At 34.2% G+C, this 25,863-nt stretch overlaps 1 protein-coding gene across 4 annotated transcripts in view; it reads left to right on the top strand.

Moving 5' to 3' along the window:
- LOC114283956 (ABC transporter D family member 1-like) overlaps positions 1–11,530 on the top strand; it is a 37,156-nt gene extending 25,626 nt beyond the window's left edge. For 2 of the 4 annotated variants that reach the window (XM_082879120.1, XM_082879121.1), the window contains 16 exons: positions 15–126; positions 259–417; positions 2,250–2,349; positions 2,447–2,555; positions 3,015–3,105; positions 3,449–3,573; positions 3,725–3,874; positions 3,980–4,052; positions 5,108–5,288; positions 5,389–5,547; positions 6,068–6,229; positions 6,297–6,533; positions 10,170–10,330; positions 10,447–10,499; positions 10,609–10,687; positions 11,045–11,530. In XM_082879120.1, the coding sequence (XP_082735246.1) occupies positions 15–126; positions 259–417; positions 2,250–2,349; positions 2,447–2,555; positions 3,015–3,105; positions 3,449–3,573; positions 3,725–3,874; positions 3,980–4,052; positions 5,108–5,288; positions 5,389–5,547; positions 6,068–6,229; positions 6,297–6,533; positions 10,170–10,330; positions 10,447–10,499; positions 10,609–10,687; positions 11,045–11,131 (2,038 nt within the window). In that variant the 3' untranslated portion in view covers positions 11,132–11,530. Of the gene's footprint in view, positions 1–14; positions 127–258; positions 418–2,249; positions 2,350–2,446; positions 2,556–3,014; positions 3,106–3,448; positions 3,574–3,724; positions 3,875–3,979; positions 4,053–5,107; positions 5,289–5,388; positions 5,548–6,067; positions 6,230–6,296; positions 6,534–10,151; positions 10,331–10,446; positions 10,500–10,608; positions 10,688–11,044 lie in introns of all 4 variants that reach the window. The other 2 variants (XM_082879118.1, XM_082879119.1) reach the window with 1 other exon arrangement.
- The last annotated feature ends 14,333 nt before the right edge of the window (positions 11,531–25,863 follow it).

Genomic DNA, 25,863 nt, shown 5'->3' with positions numbered 1-25,863 from the left:
TCTGGAATCTTCAGGGAGGACTCTGCAGTTCTTGGTGAAGCTGGGGTCAATATGATGAAACCTTCTGAAACAGAACGCCAAAGTGATGCTATGGCAGTTCAACGTGCATTTGCAAGTGCAAAAAAGGTATTGTGCATAAGAAAGGGCTAAAAAATCACACGTTCTTTTATTACGGAATTGCTTTTTTCTTTTCTTTTTATTTTATTTTATTGGATCTAACTTTGAATTTTCAAATTTTGGTTGTTACCTTATATCTAGGATTCTTCAATCTCAAATTCAAAGTCACAATCATATGTTTCGAAGCTAATAGCAGCATCCCCCCCTGTGAATCATGATGTTCCATTGCCCCTAGTTCCACAACTCCAAACTGCTCCAAGGTTATTGCCGTTGAGAGTAGCTGCCATGTTTAAAATACTGGTGAGTGCCTTTAGCTGCAAGAACACATCTCTCTCTCTCTCTCTCTACTGTAATATTTTTTAAAGTTCTCGTCTGGACTTTATGCAATGATTTATTAGCCTCAGACCTTGCATTCACCCTCACCTTCCATAAATGTTCAAGGTACTTGTGTTCATATGCTTTCTGCTTAAAGTCGAATGTTTTGCGGTGATGCTTGTTGGTGTCAGTTCTGGATTTGTGATGCAAGAGCTGCGACCTCAAAAGCATTGATTCCACTATGCTTTCTTGGCTTAATACATGTCACAGCTGTTGCTTGTTTGTTTCTGGATGTCTCTCTGTTGTCCCCATAGGAATGCTACATTTTATTGGTGATTTTCAAATTTATAAGATCTTGTGGTTGTCTCACGTCATTGATAGAAGGCATTAGACTGCCCTGGGAACCTGAGATTAGTTGATAAAGCACTGCGAGCATAATTGTAGGGTCAGCGATGCATACAAAGTGGTGGATGGTGATGATTTATATGACTGATGTTGGTAATGATGCTGGCTGGTGTGAGGTTGACTAAGAATTTGTAAAAGATCCTTTAGTTACTGGTCATTATAAGCCACTGATTGCTGATCAATACGAGTGTTCCATTTTTTCCCTTTCTGATATAATTAAATCTAATAATGTTTGTTATTGAATGAAGTGGAGGCTTTTGTTTTTCAATTAAGTTGATTTAGTTACCTTTGTTTCTTATGCTAGGCTGAACTAGTGAGGAGTTAAAAACATATCATAGCACTTGAAAAAACCAAACAGGGTTCGGCTATCTGTAATTTTATTTTATTCTGTTCCAGCTTGATTTCTTAGCAACATAAGAATAATTTGTTGTTTTCTGGAAATTATGAACCAAGTACTGCATTGTTTGCCTAGTACTCGATCTGTGCCATCTTGCTATGGTAGGCACAAGAAAAATCTGAAAGATGCTGATTTCTCTCTATGGTAGGCAGAAGAAAAATCCGAAAGATGCTGATTCCCCCCCCCCCCCCCCCCCCCCCCCAAATTCCTTGTTGCATATAAAATATTGAGTTCCTTGAAAATAGTTTTTAGCATAGGAAACATTTTCGTGTTCAAAAATACCCAAGGGCAAGTAGTGTATCTCAGAATTGAAGAAACAGATTCTGTACTTCGAATCTCTTTTCTAAGTTTTTTTAGTCAATGTTCTGCCTTCTTTGTTGTTCCTATAGCACACTTTGGTTGGCTTGTCATCATCTTGTTTTTTTGAGCTTCAGGGGTGAGTGCCCAGCTCCAACTTGTTGATGTGTGACTAAACAATTCCAGATATATATATCTCTTGACATTTATCTTTACGTTCTTCTCAAAGTGTTCTGGTTCCTTTTTGTTGCCATAGGAACATCTGAAGTATTTCCATTTTGTATTGAACTGTAAAGAAACAAGGATTAAAATCAAAATTCAAAGTATTTCTCAAAACAAAGTTGTGTCCATCTAAGCATGCTGTAAAATGGTTGAAATATAACAGTTCTGAAAATTTTTGTTTGTCTTATCATCTAAGATGGAGGACATTAAAAGGCTATATTCATTTATCCAAATAATAAAAAGGGAGTAGCCTGTTGGGGAAATTGAAAGCTAACAATGCAACAAAATATTTTAGTCAGTATATCTTCACTTATTAATATACTTCACTACTCTGATAAAAAAAGGGGGAAGGGGGGGGAGGACTTTACTGCTCTTTATTTGAATTTATAAATATTTCATTGTTTCCATTACTTATCTGAAATGTTGACATATCTGAGCCAAATGAAAACTGCATTCTTACACAAAGTTTTGATCTTTGCTTGCTGGTCGTTCTTAGGTACCCACAGTGCTTGATAAGCAGGGAGCACAACTCCTTGCAGTTGCTGTACTTGTGATTTCGAGAACTTGGATATCAGATCGCATTGCCTCTTTAAATGGTATTCTTTTCTTTTTTATTTTCCTAAATTAATTAAACTTTATGATGTTCTTGGAAATTGAAAAGCTTTTGTGATTTAAATGCGTTGGTTTTTTCAGGGACGACTGTAAAGTATGTTTTAGAGCAAGATAAGGCGGCCTTCACTCGGTTGATTGGTGTTAGTATTCTTCAGAGTGCTGCATCTTCTTTTGTTGCACCTTCTTTGAGGTAAACTATACATTGAACGTTTTCTTAATTTCCAACCAAATTACATCACTTAATACCCACAAAAATGAAGTACAAAAACCTTCTAAAGACTCCATGAGAATTCCTATATTACTAAAAGACGTTTTGCTAATGGGAACTCGTTATTTGCTACTTTTTAACTAAAACTTGTGATTGCATCATTGCATGGCATCAGCATGAGTCTTTTTTAGTCTTGAGAATGTGAATGAATTGTAAGGGCATGTTCAGATCTGTTATGGAAAACTTTTTTATTTTTAATGGGTTCAGTTGTTGAATTGGCTTATGTAATAGATTGTTTTTAAGAACACTCTGATCATCTAACATTAATGAACAAACTGGACCTGAAGATCATTACTGATCTTAAGTTTTTTGTCACATAATGCAGGACTTCATCTCAATGCCAATTGTTTAATATTTAATTTATTATTTCTTGTTTCATAGGCACTTGACAGCAAAGCTTGCCCTCGGATGGAGGATTCGATTGACACAACATTTACTAAAGAACTACTTGAGAAATAATGCATATTACAAGGTAATCAAATAGGAATCCCTTGTCCAATTAATTTGACTCAGTGTGAACTTAGATTTGGATCATTTTCTTTGCTTGGAATTTGCTTAATTTGTCATAGAATATGCTTCCGCGGGATTTATAGTTTTTTTTTTATCTTGTTATACTTTTTGAAGAATTTTTTCAAAGCATAGAGTACTCGCAACAAACTATCTTGTGCATGTGCATAGATTTTAATTGTAATCTGAATTCCAGAAAAGTTTTGGCTTCTGCTTTAATGCTGTGTGATCTGTTTGTTGCTCCTAAAACTTAGGCTGCCAAACATCTAAAATGTTGTCAAACCAATGGAAAATCTACATTTTTGTAGGTATTCCAGATGTCAAGCATGAATATCGATGCAGATCAGAGAATAACTCAAGATCTGGAGAAGTTAACCGGTGACTTGTCAGGGCTGGTTACTGGAATGGTAAAGCCAACTGTTGACATTTTATGGTGAGTGTGTGCAATTATAATTGAGTCTATTCTGTTTTTGGGTGGTGAGCCAGCACTTGCCATGGCTTCATTAGCAGATGTTGATATGGGGAAATATGAATACATTTTCTTGATCCCTTCAATAATCTTAATTAATGCTTCAATTCCTTAGGTTCACCTGGAGAATGAAGCTGCTGACTGGAAGGAGGGGAGTTGCTATTTTATATGCTTATATGTTACTGGGTCTGGGTTTTCTAAGGAGTGTTGCTCCTGATTTTGGTGATCTGGCAAGTCGAGAGCAACAACTTGAAGGAACCTTTAGGTCATTTTGTTTTATTTACTGCTACTTTTTTTTTTATTTTTTATTGCTGATTTAGAGCTATGTTGCTGTGAACATCAATCTGACATTATATCATGCATTAATTAGGTTCATGCACGAGAGATTGCGTACCCATGCTGAATCTATTGCTTTCTTTGGGGGTGGTGCTCGGGAAAAAGCGGTAGGATTCTTGAATGTTACAATATTATATATGTTTCAAATTTAGATCGTGAAATAATGTTCATGAGTTACCACCTCTGTTTTTATATATATTGTTTGATATTTCTGGCAAGCATTCTTGAATGCCTAATTTCTGTTGTTTAAACATAATTGTGTATATTTGTGGCCATTACCATATAGTAATGTTGACAAATTTATTATGTACTAACTAGACAGCACCCCGGTGCATGTTTGTAGCAAATTTGACTTGAAATCAGAGCTTGAATATTCATTTCAGAAATCAAAGTTCCTTCAAAAGGAGGAAAGGGAATTCTGATAAATCTTTGCATTACTGGGTCGCTATCAATCAAAGTAAATTTAGATACCCAGTGAAGGTTATGGTTGGGTTGGGTGCACTACACGCTGCGTGAGATGTTTGGCTTGTTTCCTAAATGGAATCTACCTTCTTAGTTGAGGCTGTTTAATATATATACATACACACAAATGTATATATATATAAATATATATGTATATATGTATAATTCTGTACACTATTATATGAGACAAATATATAAATTTTGATTGATTGAGCTGAATTTCTATATTACGAATTGCATAACTTGGAAGATGAAGCTCAAAAACATATATCTGCAATTGATTCTCTTGTTTTTTTTATTTCTCCTTTCCAACTAAGTTTTCTGTTTTTGTATTAAGCAGACCATCTCCATGGCAGTGCAAACAACATCAATTTTTATTTTTTTTAAAGAAAAGAAATTAAATGATCAAACATGGGTCTGTGATGCTTTGAGGGTCTCCAACATAATTAAATCTAGGATGCTAGTATGTATCAAGAACGTAAGCTCAACTCATTTGGGGAGGAAAGGAAAGATACCCTTTTCTCTATTACTTTGCCTCATTCAAAGAAGATACAAGTAAGTTCTAAAATTAAGAAAGAAAACTGACTTTTGGATAATGCAAAACAAGTCTTAGGATATTGTCACTTTTTAAGATAGAATTCACTTGTCATAAAATTTCATGAATCTAAAATCTTCTGGTGGTGCTCTTTGTGACAAGCAGATGGTTGAATCAAGATTTGAGGACCTTCTTGATCACTCTAAGTTACTTCTTCAAAAGAAATGGCTATTTGGTACACTTGATGACTTCATCACAAAGCAGCTCCCACATAATGTTACTTGGGCTTTGAGCTTGTTATATGCTATGGAACACAAGGGGGATCGGGCCTTGACTTCCACTCAAGGTTACTTTAAGTAGATAATATTTTGTTGAACTGGAGCAATAATATTGTATTTCTTAACAAAGTGAAGTTTGCCTGTTTTGTACTTCATTTTTTTTTTCAGGTGAACTGGCTCATGCTCTGCGTTTCTTAGCGTCTGTTGTATCTCAAAGCTTTTTGGCTTTTGGTGACATTCTTGAACTGCATAGGAAGTACCTCGAGCTCTCTGGAGGTATTAATCGAATTTTTGAGCTGGAAGAGCTTCTAGATGTTGCTCAAAAAGGTGCGTCTCTTGTCTCTTCTATTTTTTAGCATGGATGTTTTCCATAATGTAACTTATTTTTCAAGTTTTTTGAATTGAAGTTAGATCTCTTTGAATTCTATTTTTATGCTTTTTGGCATCTTTTTAGAGTTTCTGGTGAATTTATATTGGTCCACAAGTAATATTACCTTTTACACCAGGGTTCTTTAGACAAAAGATTCATCTTTCTATTTTTCATACAATGGGGCATTTCACTTGCATGTTAGGCCAATAGAATCTTATTCAGAAAATTGGTCGGCATGCCTTTTTTTCAAGTAAAAGAAAATAACTTTTTATGACCCCACGAGTGTGTAATTCCTGAAAGGCAATAATGATTTTTGATGAAAATTTTATTTGCGTGTTTTTTTGTCACTATCAGTTGCCTTGCTGATAACAACCCTTGCTTTTTCTATCAGTTGTTTAGTTGAATCTATCTTATTTTTTCTTGATAAAGTTACTTGAGAGTGATGCATTCCTGCTGACAAAATCAGTGCTCGTGCAGATAATCCTGTTGCTCTCATTGAATCACCGACTAAGTTGGCAGAAACTCAATCTAATGATCTCATTTCCTTCTCCAAAGTGGATATTATTAGCCCATCTCAGAAACTGTTGGCTAGGAAGTTGACTTGTGACATACTACCAGGGAAAAGCCTGCTTGTTACTGGTTAGTGTAATATTCTTTGTCGATCTTTTAATGTAAATACAAATCTGACGAGTCTGCAATTTTGAAGGTCCAAATGGAAGTGGAAAAAGTTCTATCTTCAGAGTCCTTAGAAGTCTTTGGCCCATTGTAAGAGGAAGACTTGTTAAACCGCACCAACAGCTCGATGAGGATACTGGATACGGCTGTGGTGTCTTTTATATACCGCAGCGACCTTATACATGCTTGGGAACCCTAAGGGATCAAGTCATATATCCACTCTCTCTTGAGGAAGCAAAGCAAAGGACATTACCTTCGTATAGAGAAGGTTAGTTGGTATAAATATCTAATCATTACATTCAAGGTTGTTAAAATCGGGATCCTACGTTGGATCGTTGGAGGTGTTTATAGGATCAGATCGCAGAATTGAATCAAGGATCGTAAAATTTTATTGAAAAAGACAAATTACGTAATAATTTAATTTAAATAAACATTTCTTAAAAAGTATACACAAAATGAGCCTATATTCTACTAAAAAGAAGTGAAGATATTGTGAAATGCTCTGTTATCAGAATCTTATGATTCGCTATTTGATTCGTATTTTTTGCAAAATCGATACGAATCTATGAGTTAATCTATTTTAGAAGTGAATCTCTTGTGAATTGCACGATTTACAATCAATTCATGATTTGATTCATGCAATTTTTGAAATTATTTTGTCCGCCATATTTTCGACTCTTTTTTCTCCATCTTTTTAGTGAAAATTCTAATAAGGTTTAATACCAAAATAAGCAGCATATATACATGATTTGTTGTTATTTTAGTGATCATGGAGTTTTTAATAGGATCTAATTAGATTCAGTTAGACCCAACATATTTTTAACATTTTTCTCATTTTTTTCCCTTTAAAAAATTATAATATATCTTCTAAAGATGTTCAAGATTAAAGTTAGAATATGAATTATCTATTATTATTTTATTAAATTGAATATAATTGAATATTACATGTGTGAGGTCAGTTATACATTTTAAAATGTTTTAAGCTTTAAAGTAAAAGATTCTAAATAATTATTTCTTATTACTTGCTCATTGTTACTTAGAAAAATATGTATGCTTATTGTCCAAATATCAATATATCGTTGTTAATTATTGTTACTTTGGTAATTATTTTTACTTTAGAAATTGATAGTTTGTCTATTTGGTTATTATCTTTATTAAGAATGGTCTATAAGAAATATGTACAAAAGAAAAAAACGTAAGATGGTGATCTTACATAGGAATCTTTGTTAACTTTTTACTTATTAAACTACGTGATTAACATTCAAAATAACATTTGCATTTATTAAGTCTAAATATTTCATATTCATAAGATTTATTTAACATATAAATGTGTAGATATATGCTTTTAAGTAATTTAAAAAAACTGATCATGATTCGATTTGATTCGCGATTTGGTATGAGACTATTTCGATTCATGATACGAATCCCAATTTGATAACTATGGTGAAAAGTATAATACTCCATGTAAAATGTACATATAATATTATATAATAAAAAACTCGATGGGAAAAGTTTTGTATTTCATCAAAAAAGAAGGTGAAGAAGAATTCTAGAACAAAATACTTTGCAATCTACAATAATGCATAAAAAGTGAAGAAAAAATATTTAACAAAACTGGATATGAAAATAGATTAAGAAATCAAAAGAGTGGCTTAACCGAAAAATAAGGTTTGTGGTTAGAATCCCTGGTGGAGCAGATTTGAGTCACAAAAATAGTGTCTCCAAAAATTGAGATAAAGTTTCAATCATCTTGCCATTCTCAGACTTCGCTAAAGCTAAGTTAGTTTTTCGGACTAGTTATTTTTCTTAAATTACCGCAATATTTAAATGTCTGTTCACTAGTTTGTTTTTCTTAGTCTATTTGATTCAATACTACTTAATTTTTATTATTTATTTTGACCACATAAATTGGCATTTAGACAACAAATATAAAATTTACAATAAAATATGTTATACAATACAAAACAAGGCTTGTAAATTGGATTGGATTGGATTGGATATGATCAAATTCGGATCGAGATTTCATGATCCTATAAGATCCCATTACCAGGATCGAAAGATCCTACCTATAAAGAATTTTTTACAAGATCCGGATCGATTGTGCCCAAATGGATTGTAAGATCCAAATCGGGATTTTGATAACCATGATTACATTAGTCTAGTTACCTAGTGGCAGTGGCAGCTCTAGAAATATTAATTAGGGTATTCATTCAAAAACTTGAGTAAAATTTATGCCAAAGAAAAGAAAAAGAAAAAAATCAGACTTGTCAATCTATCATCCATTTTCAATAATTTCTTAATTTAAACTTCTTGAATAACAAACAAAGAAGAAATTTTAACATGTCGTTACTATTATTTCAACAAAAAATAATAATAAGAAATACATGGGAGCTTGAAATCATTTTTTTTTTTTTTTTTTTCAATCTGTATTTATCAAGATATTTTGTTTTTGTTTTTGTTTTTGTTTTTGTAAGGATGGTGCTAAATGCATTTTGAGTATTGTTCATATCACATCAACTTTAAATATATATACCATACACTTCATTCTATAGACAATTTTTTTTTTTTTTTAAAGATATTGTAAGTTGTAGGATGGGTGTGCAATGTTTGAAGTGAGTGACTTGGATATTCAAGATTCATGAGATGAGCATTCAAAATTTGTGAATTTGTTTAGGTATTCAAATTATGAGTGGACTAATTGATGGTGCTAAATGCATTTTGAGTATTGTTCATATCACATCAACTTTAAATATATATACCATACACTTCATTCTATAGACAAATTTTTTTTTTTTTTAAAGATATTGTAAGTTGTAGGATGGGTGTGCAATGTTTGAAGTGAGTGACTTGGATATTCAAGATTCATGAGATGAGCATTCAAAATTTGTGAATTTGTTTAGGTATTCAAATTATGAGTGGACTAATTGATGGAGATATTACCTATATGTACTAAGGGGGAAAAAAGGGTAATCAATTGAATACCCTTTGTTGGCTGTGGCGCCACCAATGTATTGAACAATTACTTAAATGAAATTTGATTGGAAAGCTTTTCTTTGCTTGGTCCCTATCCCACCTGAGTTACCAAGTTCATAAAGAACCAGGTTTCTTTCATTTAATAGATGGATTTATTAGCCGTAGTAGTGGTGTGATGCTTCTCTCTCCCTAGTGAAATACAGGCATGTGGTAGTTTATCAATATGTTTTTGTTCTTAATGGTGTGACCCACTCAAATTTACCATGAACTCAAGGTCGTGCAGTCTGGTTGTATGGCAACAAAAGTTCACTGGCACAGGACCTTGGCAGAGGAGAACTTACATGCCCTACTCTCCTACTGGGGGGAAGGGATGAATACAAGTGTAAAGAAAATGGTTTTCTCTTCCTTTTCCCCCCAACTTATTTCTTGGGGTGGGGTGGGGTGGGGTGAGGTGGGGTGGGTTGGGGAGTGTGGAGTGGGAGTTATCTTAATTTGACATGTACTCCTGTTGTGAAGTTCAATTTTGGCATTTTTTTCAGTGACGATACTCTCTCTCTTACACATAATATATAGAGGTAATTATTCAGTAATTCCAGAGTATGGACACGTGGTATTCCATAGTATTATGATTGGTGCAGAAAGTGGGTATGTAGGGTATTGTGTTGGGTGAATGGGGAACATGAGGGGGCATATTGAATGATGATTGGCTAGGGAGTACAGACACGTGGTACTTCGGAAATATTGAATAATTTCCCTAATATTTAGATTATTGTATATTTGTGGTTTGATGGACTAGAAATCTTGTATCCATTTTTCACTTTTCAATATATATGTTAGTGTGCTTGACTTTTTTTTTTTTTTGTCAGTTTGTAAAATAGTTTCTATTTATCTTATCGCATTTCCTGGGTAACAGAATCTTCTATATGCTCAGGTCAAACATCAGTCAATGCGACAAGTAGTCTTGATGCACATTTAAAAACTATTCTAGAAAATGTTAAATTGCTATATCTTCTGGAAAGAGAAGGCAGCTGGGATACTTGTCAGAATTGGGAAGACATCCTATCGCTTGGAGAGCAGCAAAGATTAGGCATGGTGAGCTCACTTATTCTACACCATTACCACCTTGATCTCATGCTTGTTTGAACACTAACTAATATTAGCGAATTGGAATGCTCAACTTATTGACATGGTATTTTTTGTTTTACAAGGCACGCCTCTTCTTTCACAAGCCAAAATTCGGCATCCTTGATGAGTGCACCAAGTATGCAACAAAAACTTGCATTCCTCTTTCTTCTTTTTGTCCTCGAGGCAAAGGCCTGCCTATGACCTTATGATATCTCATTCGTTCGTTTCAAACTTTTTTTTTACAGTGCCACAAGTGTTGATGTTGAAGAGCATCTATATAGGCTTGCAAGTAATATGGGGATCACAGTTGTTACCTCCTCACAGGTAAGTTCTATTAATATGCTGAGGATGAATCTAACACATTGTAGTTTGGCATGCACAAGATAAAACTTTTCTGGTGACACTTGGTTTGTGTTTAGTAAGCTAGAAAAGCATGTAAACATAGTATATTTTGTGCTGAAGTTGGACTTTTTTTTTTTTCTCTCATCATTGCAATTACATTATACAACATAGCTCGCTTTACTACAATGTGACAGATAAATCTCCTTCAAACTCTTTGCAATGCACTTTATCATGTCAAAACGTTATTCATTAACGTCCTACAAAAACTGTTTTGAATTCAATTTTTTAATTTGTTAATAATTGTTCGGTTCACGTAGCATTTTCTCTTGCTTCTCACAGCGTCCTGCTTTGATACCATTCCATTCAACGGAATTACGATTGATTGATGGCGAGGGCAAGTGGGAGCTTCGTGCAATTAATCAGTGAGTTGACAAATTCCAGTGCCCATTCCTACCATATAATTTATCACCATGTTCTGTATGTGGTAGTGAGTGCAAGCCAATTTTGATTTAGCTGTCCCAACGGTTACTGTGGTCACACCACAAGCTGTGGTGGCATACAAACATCAAGCAATTAAAGTGACAGAAAGCTAATCTTATCACATCTTTTTGTTCTGTCACGTAAAATAAAATTAGAGAATACAAAGCATGGCATTATTTCTTGTCATATATGAAAAAAAAATTATGTACAGGCTTATTTTTCTTGCTAAGTTGCTAGCTACTAATGGTTTGTTGGTCCTATGCTGTAGAAACTTGATGCCTAATCATTTTGGTTAGCCCCCTCATTAATCAAAATAAATTGCAGGGAATCTTGGTGTCCCTTAAATGTTTTTTTTTTTAAAACCATTGCATGCTCAATTCTTAACTATCCCAAAGCATTTCTCCTTTCTTTTTTCTTTTGCCAAAGGGTGGTTGAAACTTGAAAACCACTCACAGTTATGTTTGGGAGTATTATTGTATGCTTATAAGGGAATGCCTCAACATTTTCATTTTTCAGGAGTCGCACATTCACACAAGTGAATCTTCGTATATATATATATATAACAGTTCCCATGTGCATGTGTGGCTCCTAGGACTGTTGCACATTGTCATGTGAATGTGTGGCTTTTGATACAGTTGGACATTGCCCTGGGAGCACTGAATACCTTCTTGGGATTGTCCAAGTTGAGAGAGAGAGAATCTACGCTTATTATTATTATTATTTTTGGGTGATTTTGTGAGATTTTAGGTGGGTAAGTAGCTGGTGGTGGATAGTCCAAGTTGAGGATTTGTAATAGGTAAGCAAATCAGAGTTCATGCAGTGGGAACCCTTGTAATGGGGGATCCAATGGTAAGTATGTTGTTTGGTTAGTAGAATTAGTTCTAGTGATAGGAATGACTCTGAAAATCATTTCATTTTTTTCATTTGATTTTACTCATTAGCAAATCAACGATTGATTTTTTTTTTTTTTTTTCTCTTTATACAGATCTAACGAATGAGAATGATTTATGTGTAGTATCCATAAATCACCACTTAAGTACCATAAAAATAATTTTAAAAATTTAGTACCTTAATGTTGCAAGGATGGTTTGAATATTTAAAATTTTTGCTTCCATTGATTATATAAATTTCCTTTCTTTGTCCTATTTTCTTCCTTAAATAACTATATATATATATACATATATATAAAGGATCAATTGATATAATCACTTAGGTGGTGTTTGATAAAGTTAAAAACTGAAAATTATGTATTAAAAATTGAATGTTGAATTTTTTAAACTGAAAAAGCTAGTTGATAAAAATTTAAGTGCTTAACTAAAATCAAGTTGTTTGATATGTATAAGATCAATTTGAAATTTATTATTTTTAAATTATATTTCAATTTTTATATTGTGATGGTGGTAGTCATAGTAGTGGTGGTGGTGATGGTATGGCGGTTATAATGTGTTGGTGGTAGTGGTAGTGGTAGTGGTGGCGGCGACATAATAGCATTGATGGTGGTAGCGATAGCAATGATAATGGTGTTTATGGGAACAATGACAATGGTGATAAAGGTGGTGGTAATAGTGGGTGGTGGTCGTGGTGACATGATGGTAGTGGTGGCATAGTGTTGGTGGCGCCGGCAGCGGTAGTGGTAATGGTAGTGAGTTTATGATAGTATATATCGATATTTATGTTTAATATTTATAAATTCAGTCAGAATTAAGTAAGTTTCATATGATTTAAATTTTTTCTTAAGTTTTAACTACATTTTAAGACATACTTAAATTTTTAAGTGATATTAATTGTGATTATCAAACGGATGTAATTGATTAGTACTTAATACATTCAGTTTTAAATGTTGAATTGATAAAGTTGAAAAATGAAGACTGAATTGAAAATTGAATGATGAATTTTTTAAACTAAAAAGTTGTTTGATAAAATTGTGCTGAACTAAAAATAAGTTGTTTGATATGTATAAGATCAAATTAGAATTTATTATTTTTAAATTGTATATTTCAATTTTTATATTATGATGGTGGTGGCTGTAGTGGTAGTGACGGTGGCATGTTGGTGGTGGTGGTCATGGTGGTAGCGTTAATGATGGTGTGGCAACAATGACAATGGGTGGTAGTGGTGGCGGTGGCATGTTGGTAGTGGTGGTAGTTGTAGCGATAGCAGTGGTAGTGGTGGCAACAATAGCATGATGGTGGTGGTGGTGGTGGTGGTGGTGGTAGTGGTAGTGGTAGTGGTAGTGGTGATGGTGATGGTAATGATAGTAAGTTTATAATAATATATATTGATACTTTTATTTAATGTTTATAAATTTAATTAAAATTAAATAATATGATTTAAATTTTAAAAAAATTTTAACTCATATTTTTATTTTAAGAGGCACTTATTTAAATGATATCAATTAAATAAGCTAACCTTACGGGATGCAAATTGAGCTAACCTTGTGGGTTTGCTACTTTACTTTATCAACATCAACACATGTTTTGCTAGGGAGCAGCATCCCATTGCTTTAATGTGCACCCTGTTGACATTTTGGCAACATCAATGACCAAAATCAATTCATTTTTTTATTGTGCTGGCCTAGCAAAGAAATAAGTTATCTTTTATTTCTGTGACTGGCAATCTTCAAAGTTCTCACATGACGATGTTTAAATCATTCGACTTACAGCAGAACCGAGTTTCACCACAAGTGGAAATAGTGTCATGCCTATTTAGGAGTGAAAATAAGAAGAAGAGGAAGAAGAAGAAGAAGAAGAAGAAGAAGAAGAAAGTAAAGGAAGAAAAAGTTAGCAGACTGATTGAATTCATGATGAATGATACATGGATTTGATCTAAACCATGGTTGATAAAGACTTATAAATTCAGATTGCTAATGGTTAATCCTATGGATTCATGATAACACACAAAAGCTAAAATTTGAATAGTTACTATTTTCCATAAGATTTGACTCAGACAAATCGATGTTGGTGAGTTGACTCAAGACTGACAGGCAGTTCATGTCAAGTGTTCCGCTCTTTTGAGCTTTTCTCTAATATTGATTGCAAGTACATCCCTTGTGACTCTATTCTCATCTGCACCTTCTTTTGTACCTATGAAATATTGGGAAAACGAAAGAGGAAAAAGTAAAAATAAAAATCAGACAATGGCCAAAATCCTGGCATGAATTAGCAAAAGGTTTGTGACACTATAAATAAGAGGCCTACAGTTTAGAGGGAAAATGATTGTCAAACTGTCAAATGATAGAGATCTCATTGCCTCTGCAACTGGCATTTCATTAGCAACATGTATTCTTTGCACAGCTCTAGCGAGACTGACCAGAAATCTCTACCCCCCAAAGCAGCTGAGACTGTGCACTGACTGACACAGAGGAGTCTGGGAATACAACAACTGTCTAAAAGCCCCTCGCGCACACGCCCACCTCAGCACAAAACCTTCCACCAGCAACATGTCCATTCTCACAGCCACTTTAGAACCAGCAGCTATTGTACTGCAATTGTGATCCAAAAGAGTGGAACCACTAACCATCATTTTAAAAATAAATAAGTAAATGTAAAAATATATATTAGTACAAACGCAGAATGGGAGAAATAATGGATAACTTACAAGGATGAACAGAAATGAATAACTACGTAAATGATTTACAAACATACATTCTATATTAATCATCGAGTACAATCTTATAATTCCAGCTGCTACACTCGTCACTGGAAATTGGAGATAATTTCAGACTTTCAGCACAAAATGTAATCTTTAGAGATATATGTTTCACGGTCATCGCGGTGCTAAGATCAAAGTCCAATCCCATTTGCAATCCAAACTCGACCATCTTAGATAGCCCACACAAAAAGCTAACTTCGTTGTACATACCGACTGCTTAATAAATTATTACATGAACAAGTTTTTGATACATTTCAAATTTTGACACACCAATAATCAGCAACAAAGACAGGTTAAAGAAGTTTAGCTAAAATCGATCTTTTCTCCAATAACAATAACTGACAATGGAAATTGAAACTACTAAAATCATGTATCATATGGAACAGGAACATTTCAAACTGAATCACATTTGTCATTAATCCCTATTATAAGAGGTAGCCAAACATGCCCAGTTGCATGATCTTGACTCAACTCAGGTTCAGAATCTTAATCCAAGTGAGATGAATCAGTCCAATAGTTTAAGAGTTTAAGAAATATGAATGACATGTTAGTCATATGTTTAAAACTTGACAAAATTTGTTTACATGTTTATGAGTTGATTGCCCCTGAGGTTAATCAATCCGTTGATGTGAACCAAGCTCTATTTTCTGTGTGTGTAAGAAAATAAACAAACCAAACATGAATGTGATCTTTTAGAGCAAAGCAATAGGTCTTTACAAAGAAGTCCACAAACATCCATACTGAACAAGGACTTCAGCCTTCAGGAGTACAAAAAGACATTTTGTTCAAATATCACTTTACTACTAATTTTACTGACAAGCAGATATGTAAGAATCATTTCAAGAAACATTCAAATAAGTGAAAGAGAATTTATCTTCGTCTATATGGAATGTCCACATGTAATATGCGCATTCCTTTCTGCACTTCACTCACTCATGATTAACGAGTAGATTCCATGTATTTACAGATCGATATCTGGAACGTGTGCTATCCTATACCAATCCTCCTCATTTCCCTATTAACAATCGCCTTGCCAATTCAGGAATGCATCCACAAATGCTCAAAGTTTGGAGTTTGGTTGGGCTTTGAAAGCTATGCAGTAGTGATGGAGTCTTGAGGCAGTCCCAAATGCACAATGATTGAAGAGACGTAAGGTTTCCCAACCATTCAGGAAGCGATGTGAGCTCGTGATACCCAGAGATTGATAGAGATCGTAATCCTGGGGCATGATGCAATGCTTCAGGCAAAGTCTTCCACTTTGCACAAATAACAAGATTATCCGATCTCCTGCATGTGGGTTGACCAGAAATAGTTAGGTGTCGAAGGGAATTAAGAAGTTTAATGCTCTGTGGAAGAGTCACTAAGTTAGGGCACCCACTAACATTCAATTTCTCCAAGGCCATTTCATGTTGATGCCCCACAAATCGAACACTCTCAGCGTACCAAAATTTGTGAAGTCACAAGAAAATGGCGAATTCTTTGCTTTGATATATTACTTGAGTTTTCAGACTCCATCATATGATATTCATCTTCCATCATAGATTGGACAAGATCGTGGATAAGATCATGCATTTTGACAGTAATGTTTCCCAGTTCTCTGTCCACATCTGGAAAAAAGATCTCCAATATAACTCATTCCATATCCCATTTTCAATATCTTCTAACTCCAATTGTCCATTGGATGAAATAAAGTCATTAGCCATCCAAAGATGAATTAAATTTTCCTCTCCAATTCTAGAACCTATATATATATATATATATATATATAAAGGCACAATAAACACATCATCTCAATTTCAATGGAAGATTATAGTAGCTTAATCTTATGGCAGGCAATATAGAATTTTCATTGTGGGGAAAGTTCCAAATTTCACTTTCTTTAACAAAACACCACTCATTTTCCTCACTTCTGAAGAGCATTAGCTCTCTGAGGGCTTTTGCAGCTAAAGGTACACCCCCACACTTCTTCATTATCTCCTTCCCAATGGCCACAAGGTTTGGTCGTTCTTCATTTTCGCGTCCAAATGTTCGTTGCCTGAATAAAAGTCAGCAACCTTCTTCAGATAAAAATGACAAGTGATGTGATGAAATAGTTCCCAAGATTGATGCTACCTTTTCAACATGAGTAGTTGTAATGATAATGGAAGCACCTTTCCACATGCTAGTGAATACTTCAGCCTATCCCACTTCTCTTGATCTTCGTCCCACACATCATGTAATACTACTTAGAAGCATCTTTTCCCATTCAGCATCTCTCAAAGCTTTTTCCGCAAAGAATCTAGGTTTGAGGCTTCACAGGTTTTCTTAGATATAGATACTATTTCTTTTATCACCCATTTTGCATTGAAATCCTGAGAAACATAAACCCCAAATTTAGGCTCAAAGTGGCTTTTTATCCTATTATCATTGAATATCATTTGGGCAAGCGTTGTGGTTGAGTTAGTGCAGAGCTTTTTTCACTGTCAACCAACATTTCAACAATCTTTTCTTTATCTGCTTCTCTTCCATACGTTTGTGGTTGAGTTAGAGCAGAGCTGGTTTCACGTCTTTCACCAATTCAACTCGCTTCTCCACAACCACCTTACGTAAATGAACCTTCATCTGCCCTTCAGCTGTTGCATTTAAGTTCTCTATGGTCTCTTTATCCTATTCTATACCTTGTGACGAAACAGAGAATGTTCTCAACAAGATAACAAGTGAATGAAGAAGTGCTTACCTTCTTCTTCAAAGAACCAGATTTCCGTCTGTGAACTTCTGTTGTGCAATCATCCTGTAGACACCCTATTTGATTCGACTATAAGATTCAGATACCTCCATGATAACCCCAATGAATAAGAAAGAAAGAAAACTATTCCTTAGAAAGTGAGAATGATCGACGAAGGCTTGCATCTAGAAATCTATTGAACCAATGTTATCCAAGAATCACAAATCACTAAGCATTATGCTTCATGCCTCGATACGGAATTGTGGCCTCACATTCTCCGCCAATTATAAAATTTTTAATAACCACCTAATCATGCTTCAAAAACATAAGATTATTTCTCTTATTCAAGTGGAGATTACTAATGTGACATTACTTTTGTTTTGTTATTTCAAATTCAAAAAGAAAATGATATATAAGTCTATTTTTTAGAACTACTATCAACTAATCATCTTCTTGACACATCACTGTGTCTAAAAAGCGAGTTTGGACTTGAATAGCAATGCTCAATTTTAAAACTTCGTAACTTTTATTATACACATTTATTTTTAATAAAAATTATATTTTTGAGAGTCTACAATGAGATCTATCAAATAAGACTAATATTAAATATAAAATTTTATAAAAATAAAATATTATTTTTTTAAGCTATATGAAACTCACAATTTCTTAGTTTGTTAAACTATCCAGTAAAATTGAAAAGTTTCTTAATTTTTTTTCAGTATTAACTGAAAATATTATTCAGTTTTAAATTGAGAATATTCTTAATTTTAAAATTGAAAAAAAATTTGAGAAATTTCTCAATTTTACACGAAATATTACATATAATTGTTTCATCAATTAAGAAAATTTTCATTTTTCTTAGTTCTATAATTGAGATATTTCTCAATTTGTTTATGTATATTTATCTGTGAAAGAGATACTTTATTTGTTTAAAATTTTAATTATAGTTAGAAATTAAGAAAATTGTAAATATTAGTCTTATTTGATAGATTCGTTATGTTGATTCTAGAAATATAAATTTTATCAAAAATAAATGTATATTGTAAAAATTATGATGTTTTGCAGTTTTGAAAATCAAAATAAATGTTACATCACCATATTCTTTTATAAACAATTACGAACAAGCATTGTTTGAAGGGTAATTTCGTTCATTAAAAATTAATGGGACTTGAAGGAGTAACAAATCTTATCTAACACTTAATGAAATATAAGTTTCCAAAATAAGACATGTGTGTAAATGTGTAATGCCCTCAAATTAATACAATAAATATATCCCAGAAGCATACATACAACAACATAAATCAGAGTGTAAATAGCCCTTTCATTACATACAGTTCATGATACAAAAGAGTCTATCACAAATAAATGCCCTTCAGGCTTACACCTTTCCAAGTTTTGGCTTGATTACAACAAAAGAAGACTAGCTCATACAAATTTATCCCTAGGCTATACAAAAATAAAGCAAAACAAGAAGCTCTTGCTTCCAAAAGATCCTTCCAATGCTATTACCTTGGTGGAGTCATGCCATCATTACCTGAAAATGTTTTTCCCAAATAGGGTGAGTTACAGTCCAATATGAATAATCTAACACAATATATGAAATTTAATAAAGATATAAGTGTGTTATGCATAAACAATGCCCGGGAAAAAACATTCATACTTTTACATATTCATGAAAACATCAAGTCCATATTCCTTTTCATTTTCCTCCAAATTGTTTCAATGTTTAAGCCAATTTCATTATCTTTCAATAATTCAAATGAGACTACAACTTAATGGTTCAACAATTTCACAATCAACACATAACATTTCCAAATGCTATTTTACGAATATTTCGTCCGCGGAATCGGCACCCATGTATAGATTTCAATTTGTCATTTTACGGCTATTTCGCCCGCAGGATCGGTACCTATGTATAGATTTCAATTTGCCATTTTACGGATAATTCGTCTGCGGGATCGACACCCATGTATAGATTTCGGGACTTTCACCTAGGACACTCTGGCCAACTTAGTTATAATGGAGTCCATCCCCTTTCTCCTCCCAAACAATCATACATATGCAATGTATTTAAACACATAATCACACGTAGAGTACATTCTCTTTCTCCTCCCAAATAAACATACATATACAATGCATTTACAACATGGTCATATTCAATGATAGTCAACCATGGGATAGTTTCAAGTTACCTAATTCACATGCAATTTCTACAACAATCAAAGCTATCATCCACCGATAGCCCAATACAGATATTTCTAAACAGATATATATTCTCAAGACAGATAATTTATTCAAAATTTCCAAAGATGAGACATATCATCCATTCAATTTCACCATCCATTTCAATACTTGTCCAATTCCAAGTTTACAACATCAATTTCAACTATTTATGCAAAATAGATATGATAGTCATTTTAGGGCACAAACAAATATAAAATCATTTCCATTTTAAACCATATCTGTTACATGAATACAGGTTCTGTGAATCTTTAGGTGAGTATCTACAAGTGGACCCTAATGCACTACCACTGTCATTTTTTCCAATAAACTGGAAGACTCGACACCTAACCGCGCGGTTCTACCCCCTACCCAGATTCACCAAGTATTTAACTTTTCGCAAATAGATACATTTCCAAACATTTCTAAAAAAAAACATATACATTTCCAATGAAATGAATGTAATGCAATGTCTAATGCAATAAATGAGGAATGTGGTTCAATTTACCTAAGTCTCATGCCTTTCTACAACAATCATGGCTATTTTCCCACGATAGCCCAAAACAGATATTTCTAAACAGATATTTAATCAATTAAATTCAAAAAAAATTCGATAAATACAATCTATTCCACATCTCATCAAATATGAACAACTACACTAGTTTTTATATCACAATCATGTCCAGTAACCTATCAAGGTCCAATTCTAACTGTGTCGGTTTTATTCCAACAGATACATTAAGCAAAATAATACTATTAATGCCCAAGAAAACATCATTTTCTTTCCAAACTCATTCTCCAAGAATTATTCAACTATGACATCCTATTTTGATTAAAAGCCCCAAAAGTTAAACGTAATTCCTTTGTTTTCTTTAAAAATGCTCTTTTGGTCACAAAACGGTAAAAATTTCAAAACCGATCAAATCGAAATCCGTTTTTGTTCAAATTTAAAACATAGCTCTTTCATAACCTTACAAACATATTCCAAGTTTACACTTTCACAATTTGGGCATCAACTCTTTACTTTTCTCAAAATTTCCCTTTTAAGCAAATAAATCACAAATTTTTCAAAAATTCTAATTAAATTATATACAACTCTAAGCTTCATATAATCAAGTAAAAGTACGTAAAGAAGTATAAGAAAAATCCTTACCTCAAGCCAAGAAGCTTTCAAATTTTTTGGCAGCAGAAATTAAATATGTTCGGAACCAAACGACGTCTTTTCCGTTCTCTACGTTTTGATCCAAAGCATTAGGAGTCAAAAATGATTTATACTAGATCAAACCCATGAAAAACCAACATCGAAACCCTTTTTTTCTCTCTTTCTCCTCACGGCAAGAACCCAAAGTTGAACAAAACATCATATTTGGTCACAGTTATATATATATATATATTATAAACAAATATCTAACCAAATATCTAACCATAAATATCTAACTATATATATATACACCTATATATATATATATATATATCAATCAAAAATATATTTCAACATCTTTAATGACAAAATTAAATATAATATTTTCTCACCACAAAATATATTTCGTTTAATAGTACACACCATAAATATTCACAACTCTTTTATGGTAGTCAAATAATAATAATAAAACCACAACACTATTACATGGTTACTAACGGGTCACAATTCAATCAATTGGTTCCAAAATGAATAGAGTTTAATAATTTAAAATAAATCCCTAACTGATTTATCTCAAATCATGGTCCGAACACCCAAAACTCAATTTTAAATTCTGCTACAAATTAAACTGAACACCAATTAGTCTGTGAATTTTCATAAAATAAATAATCATTATTAAATTCTGAAATTTTTATCCAATATGCTAGACTCATATGGGAACAATATATAAAAATTTCATAATTTTTTGAGATCGGGAACTATTTTTAAAAAATACAAAACTGAACTGTTTTTACACAGAATTTACACGGCAATCAAATTCGAAATTTTGCACAATTAAATTATGGGCTGGCTATTTAAAAAAAAAAAAAAATTGGGTTATTACAACCTATCCTCCTTAAAGAAATTTCATCCTCGAAATTAAACTCAAGTAATGTAATACATTCTACAGTCACCCACAAACTCTCTCAGATACTTACTAATACATCAACAAAATTTCTTTGACTACTACATGAGCCTCAACAAGTCACACCGGTAACAAACCAAATCATGACATTTACACAACAATTGATTATAAAACCCTTACTAGTATAAACCATTAAGTGATTCTTCTATCCACATCGATAACCCACAGCAACAAAATAGGATCTAATCCCTTAAACATAACAAAATTTTGGCAAAACGACTCCGCAAAATACCAAGACACCATATCGTATCGGTGATAACCCAACTTCAACGAACTATCTCCATCTCCTAATGCACAATGCATCCCAAGGCCAAAATAACTATCACAATTTCGAGACCTTAACAAAACGACATAATAACTCTTTAAAAGCACTAACCACCAACTCTTATGAAACATAATGCAATCATGCCAAACACACAACTCGAAAATTCTCAGCCACAACTTTAATTGCCCAACTAAGCAATTTCTGTATTATTTTTAGCTATCCACTCTATTTCTTTCACTCGATGAACCGACTAACAGTTTACGTAAACTTGTCTACATTTACCCACACAATTTCACTCCAACATAGAATTTACCCAAACGCTCACACAATGTACTTCGAGTCCACATAGAATTCAGCAAAACTAGATACGTATTCTAACAATACGAAGGTATTCCTAACACGAGTCTCATTCTTTAAAACCCAAACCATGACACTAACTCCAAAATTACAACACAATTCTACATCACACTAATATTACGATAACCCACGAGATCAAACCCAAATTGAACAACTCTTTTTATACCAACTCACTTATCGACAAGTATTATTACCGCTATTGAGGCCAATTAACGGAATATTCTATCTCTCGCCCTAGAAGTATCCCGAACCAATCACAATGAGACACCCGTAAAGATTGACACTGAAATGACTCTAAAATTTTCGAATCGTTAATAAATTGATTAACCTCAAATTACAATAAAATCTCTCCAAAGGAAATTCAATGTACATCTCTTGCCAAAAGAAATAATTCTACACTTCTGATTCAGAGTTCTAATTAAAATAATCTTTTCAGTACTTCAATCCAATCACTACGAAATCTGCTCCACACATGAAAAATAAACAATTTAACTTGAGAAGTAATCCATCACAGCTTACTAAGATACAAAGAAAATAAAATTGAATCCTCATAACTGCTCATGCCACAAATAACAACACCAACCACCATATTAAACCCACCACGAAAAGCCTACACAACTCAAGACAAAAGGTTACACCAACAAATACTAATTTTAGTTACTTTGAAATCTTCTATGAAGTCTTTAGCCAACTCACTTCCACCCAAATTCTAAAAGATACTACCACAAGTTATGAAGCCATTCATTCACTCTAAGAAATTTTCTATGTCAACAATAGTCATCCCATAACAATTTCCAAGACTAACAAAATAACAAAAGTACTTCATACCAATTTATTCCCTGATGAGGGGTCTATCGAATAACTTCTTCTAGGGTAATATCACCACAAAACACGATGAAACAAAATTAAAATAAGGAATCATCCTTTATTAGGCAAAACTAAATACATTTTAATTAAGAACATACTTACCACTTAAGGTCAAATACACCCAAATTAAACCTAATAATAATATTAGATCAACATACCAATAGCACAAATTCTCACCACACTTACAGCAAAACGAAGGATCAATATAAGCGGTTCACAACTCTTACACTGAGGGTACAAAACAATCTTATAGCTAAAGGACAAGAGACACAAAATAACCTCCATTTCAATTGCATGAAAATCACCGTCACTACACACGCCAAACTTAACCCAAAATGCTCACGTATACTTCTCATATTCACAATTTCTAATCCATAAGTAAGAGTAACTATAAAAATTAACATTAATCACTCGCGATGGATCAAGTATTAATTTTCATGAAAATACTCAAATCATAGTCACATCAACCATCTCAAGGCACCTAATCATAATCTCCATAGAATCATAACATCCTCACATGATCATTTCAAAAATTTCTTTAACGACATTGGTTTGCTAACACAACTCTCGAGACATCAATTACATCATATCCCTAAACACGTATTGCACTTGGATACGATCAACAACTAACTCTGAGACAATGGACTCCACCAATCTCGAAGGCACTTGAAACTCGCCTACACGTTCTAAAATATCGACTCACTGTAGACACCCCATTTTTGACCGACCTTAAGACTCAGACGTCACCGATTGAGCGCTTGGTGATGTTGCATATGTGCTCGTTCAGAAGATTCAGAGTCTCGGCTGCGAGCCTTGCCTCCGGACTTCCGGACCCTTTCATGCTTTGCCTCGGTTTGCGAACCAGGCTCGATTTTCTCTGTTTTCTCTTCGCGAAGGGAGGGAGAGGTCTCGTAGATCATCTCTTAGTGGCCATGGGCTACATTTTGTGGCTGTAGGCCATTTTGCCCATTTCGGAGCCCGGTTCTCGATTTTTTCGGAGCCGTTGGCTGTGTGCCTCGGTTCGGGACCGCTTAACCACCTCCATTTGCTTCGGTTTTTGGCATACATCTTATTTACTCCCTTTTGAGGGACACTGAGGTCTGAGAGACCCACTTCGTGGTCGAGTGCCACTTTCGGTGCTTAACAGGCAATTTTCGGGGCCCCGAACTGCGTGTTCTGGCCCCCGAACATTCGTTTTGCATCGGTTTTCGTTCATTTTTGGCAGGTACCTCTGTTTCATCACCAGGAAGGCCATAGAAGGGTGGGAGGCCAGCAATTGTTTTAGCAACCAGTTATATATCCTCCGGCGCTCTCCGACGCCCGTTTTTCTCACTTCCGAGCCAATGTTGACCACCCTTGGACTATTTTCTTGAACTTCTAACCACATATTTGTGTTGTACACACATGGGAGGACCCTAAAAGTTGGTGGCCGGCCACTAATATTGCTTGACCCTTTTGAACCCCTCCTAAAAGTGGCCTATTCTCTCTCCTGTTTTATAGTTGACAATTTTGAACCACAGGGTTGTGTTGAGGACACCTGGGAGGACAGCAATTTGTGGTGGCCGGCCATTAAATCTTCTTGACCCTTTTGACCCTTGGCCGGCCGGCCATAGGGGGTGGCCGGCCGGCCACCTGCAGCTCCAAAAAGTGGCCGGCCATACTCCTCAGGATCTGTATATTCCAGCTGTATACTTTTTTTCCCCCAAAAACCTGTATCTGGGGGACAACCTTTTGGGGAGGAAACTTGATCCATTTTTCCCCCACTTTTTCCCTCCTTTTCTCCCCCTCTTTGGTCCATATAACTGGCCTCCAGCATTGGTGTAAGGGTTGGAAAAAATTGCCTTAGGCCCTTGCATGCATATCTCCCTCCATCTCTCTCATTTCCTTCCAAAAATACCCAAACCCTACCCCATTTTCATACCATCACCTAGCATCACCACCACTACTCCATTTCCAGCAGCTTGGGGAGCTTTCCAGCAGCTAGGAGGCATCACTTCTCAAGCCAAGAAGCAATCAAGGGTTGGTCTTCAAGGGTAAACATCAATTCCCTCTTTTTGAGCTTAATTTTGCAACATTTTTTCTAGTTATTTTGCTTTCCATTTTGAGCTCCGACCAAAACTGAAAGTACCCTTTATTTGAGCTCTATTTCATGTTTCATTAAGGGAATTTTGTCATTTGAGGTCCCCATCTTGCACTTGCTTCATTATCCCTCTTGTATGCCATAATCTTGCATAGTATTTTTGGCTTATGTGTGATCTGTTTTGGAGCATGATGTAAACTATAGATAGGATTATTTTGAGCCCTTCTTCAACATTGAAGAAGGGATCATCACTGTTTGGGACCTCCATGTGCCACTTGTCATTATACCCCTCTTTGGTCCCCATTTTTGCATGATTTGGCAGCCCATTGTGCTTCTGTTTTTGGGTTCTTTTCAGAACTGAAAATAGTCTTATTTTGGCCCATTCTTCATGTTTCATTAAGGGCCTTTCATGGTTTGAGGCATCTTTTA

Source organism: Camellia sinensis, chromosome 7 (assembly GCF_055761805.1).
Source record: "Camellia sinensis isolate YWXY chromosome 7, ASM5576180v1, whole genome shotgun sequence".
Taxonomy (NCBI): domain Eukaryota; kingdom Viridiplantae; phylum Streptophyta; class Magnoliopsida; order Ericales; family Theaceae; genus Camellia; species Camellia sinensis.
This window is presented reverse-complemented; position numbering and strand designations above follow the sequence as displayed.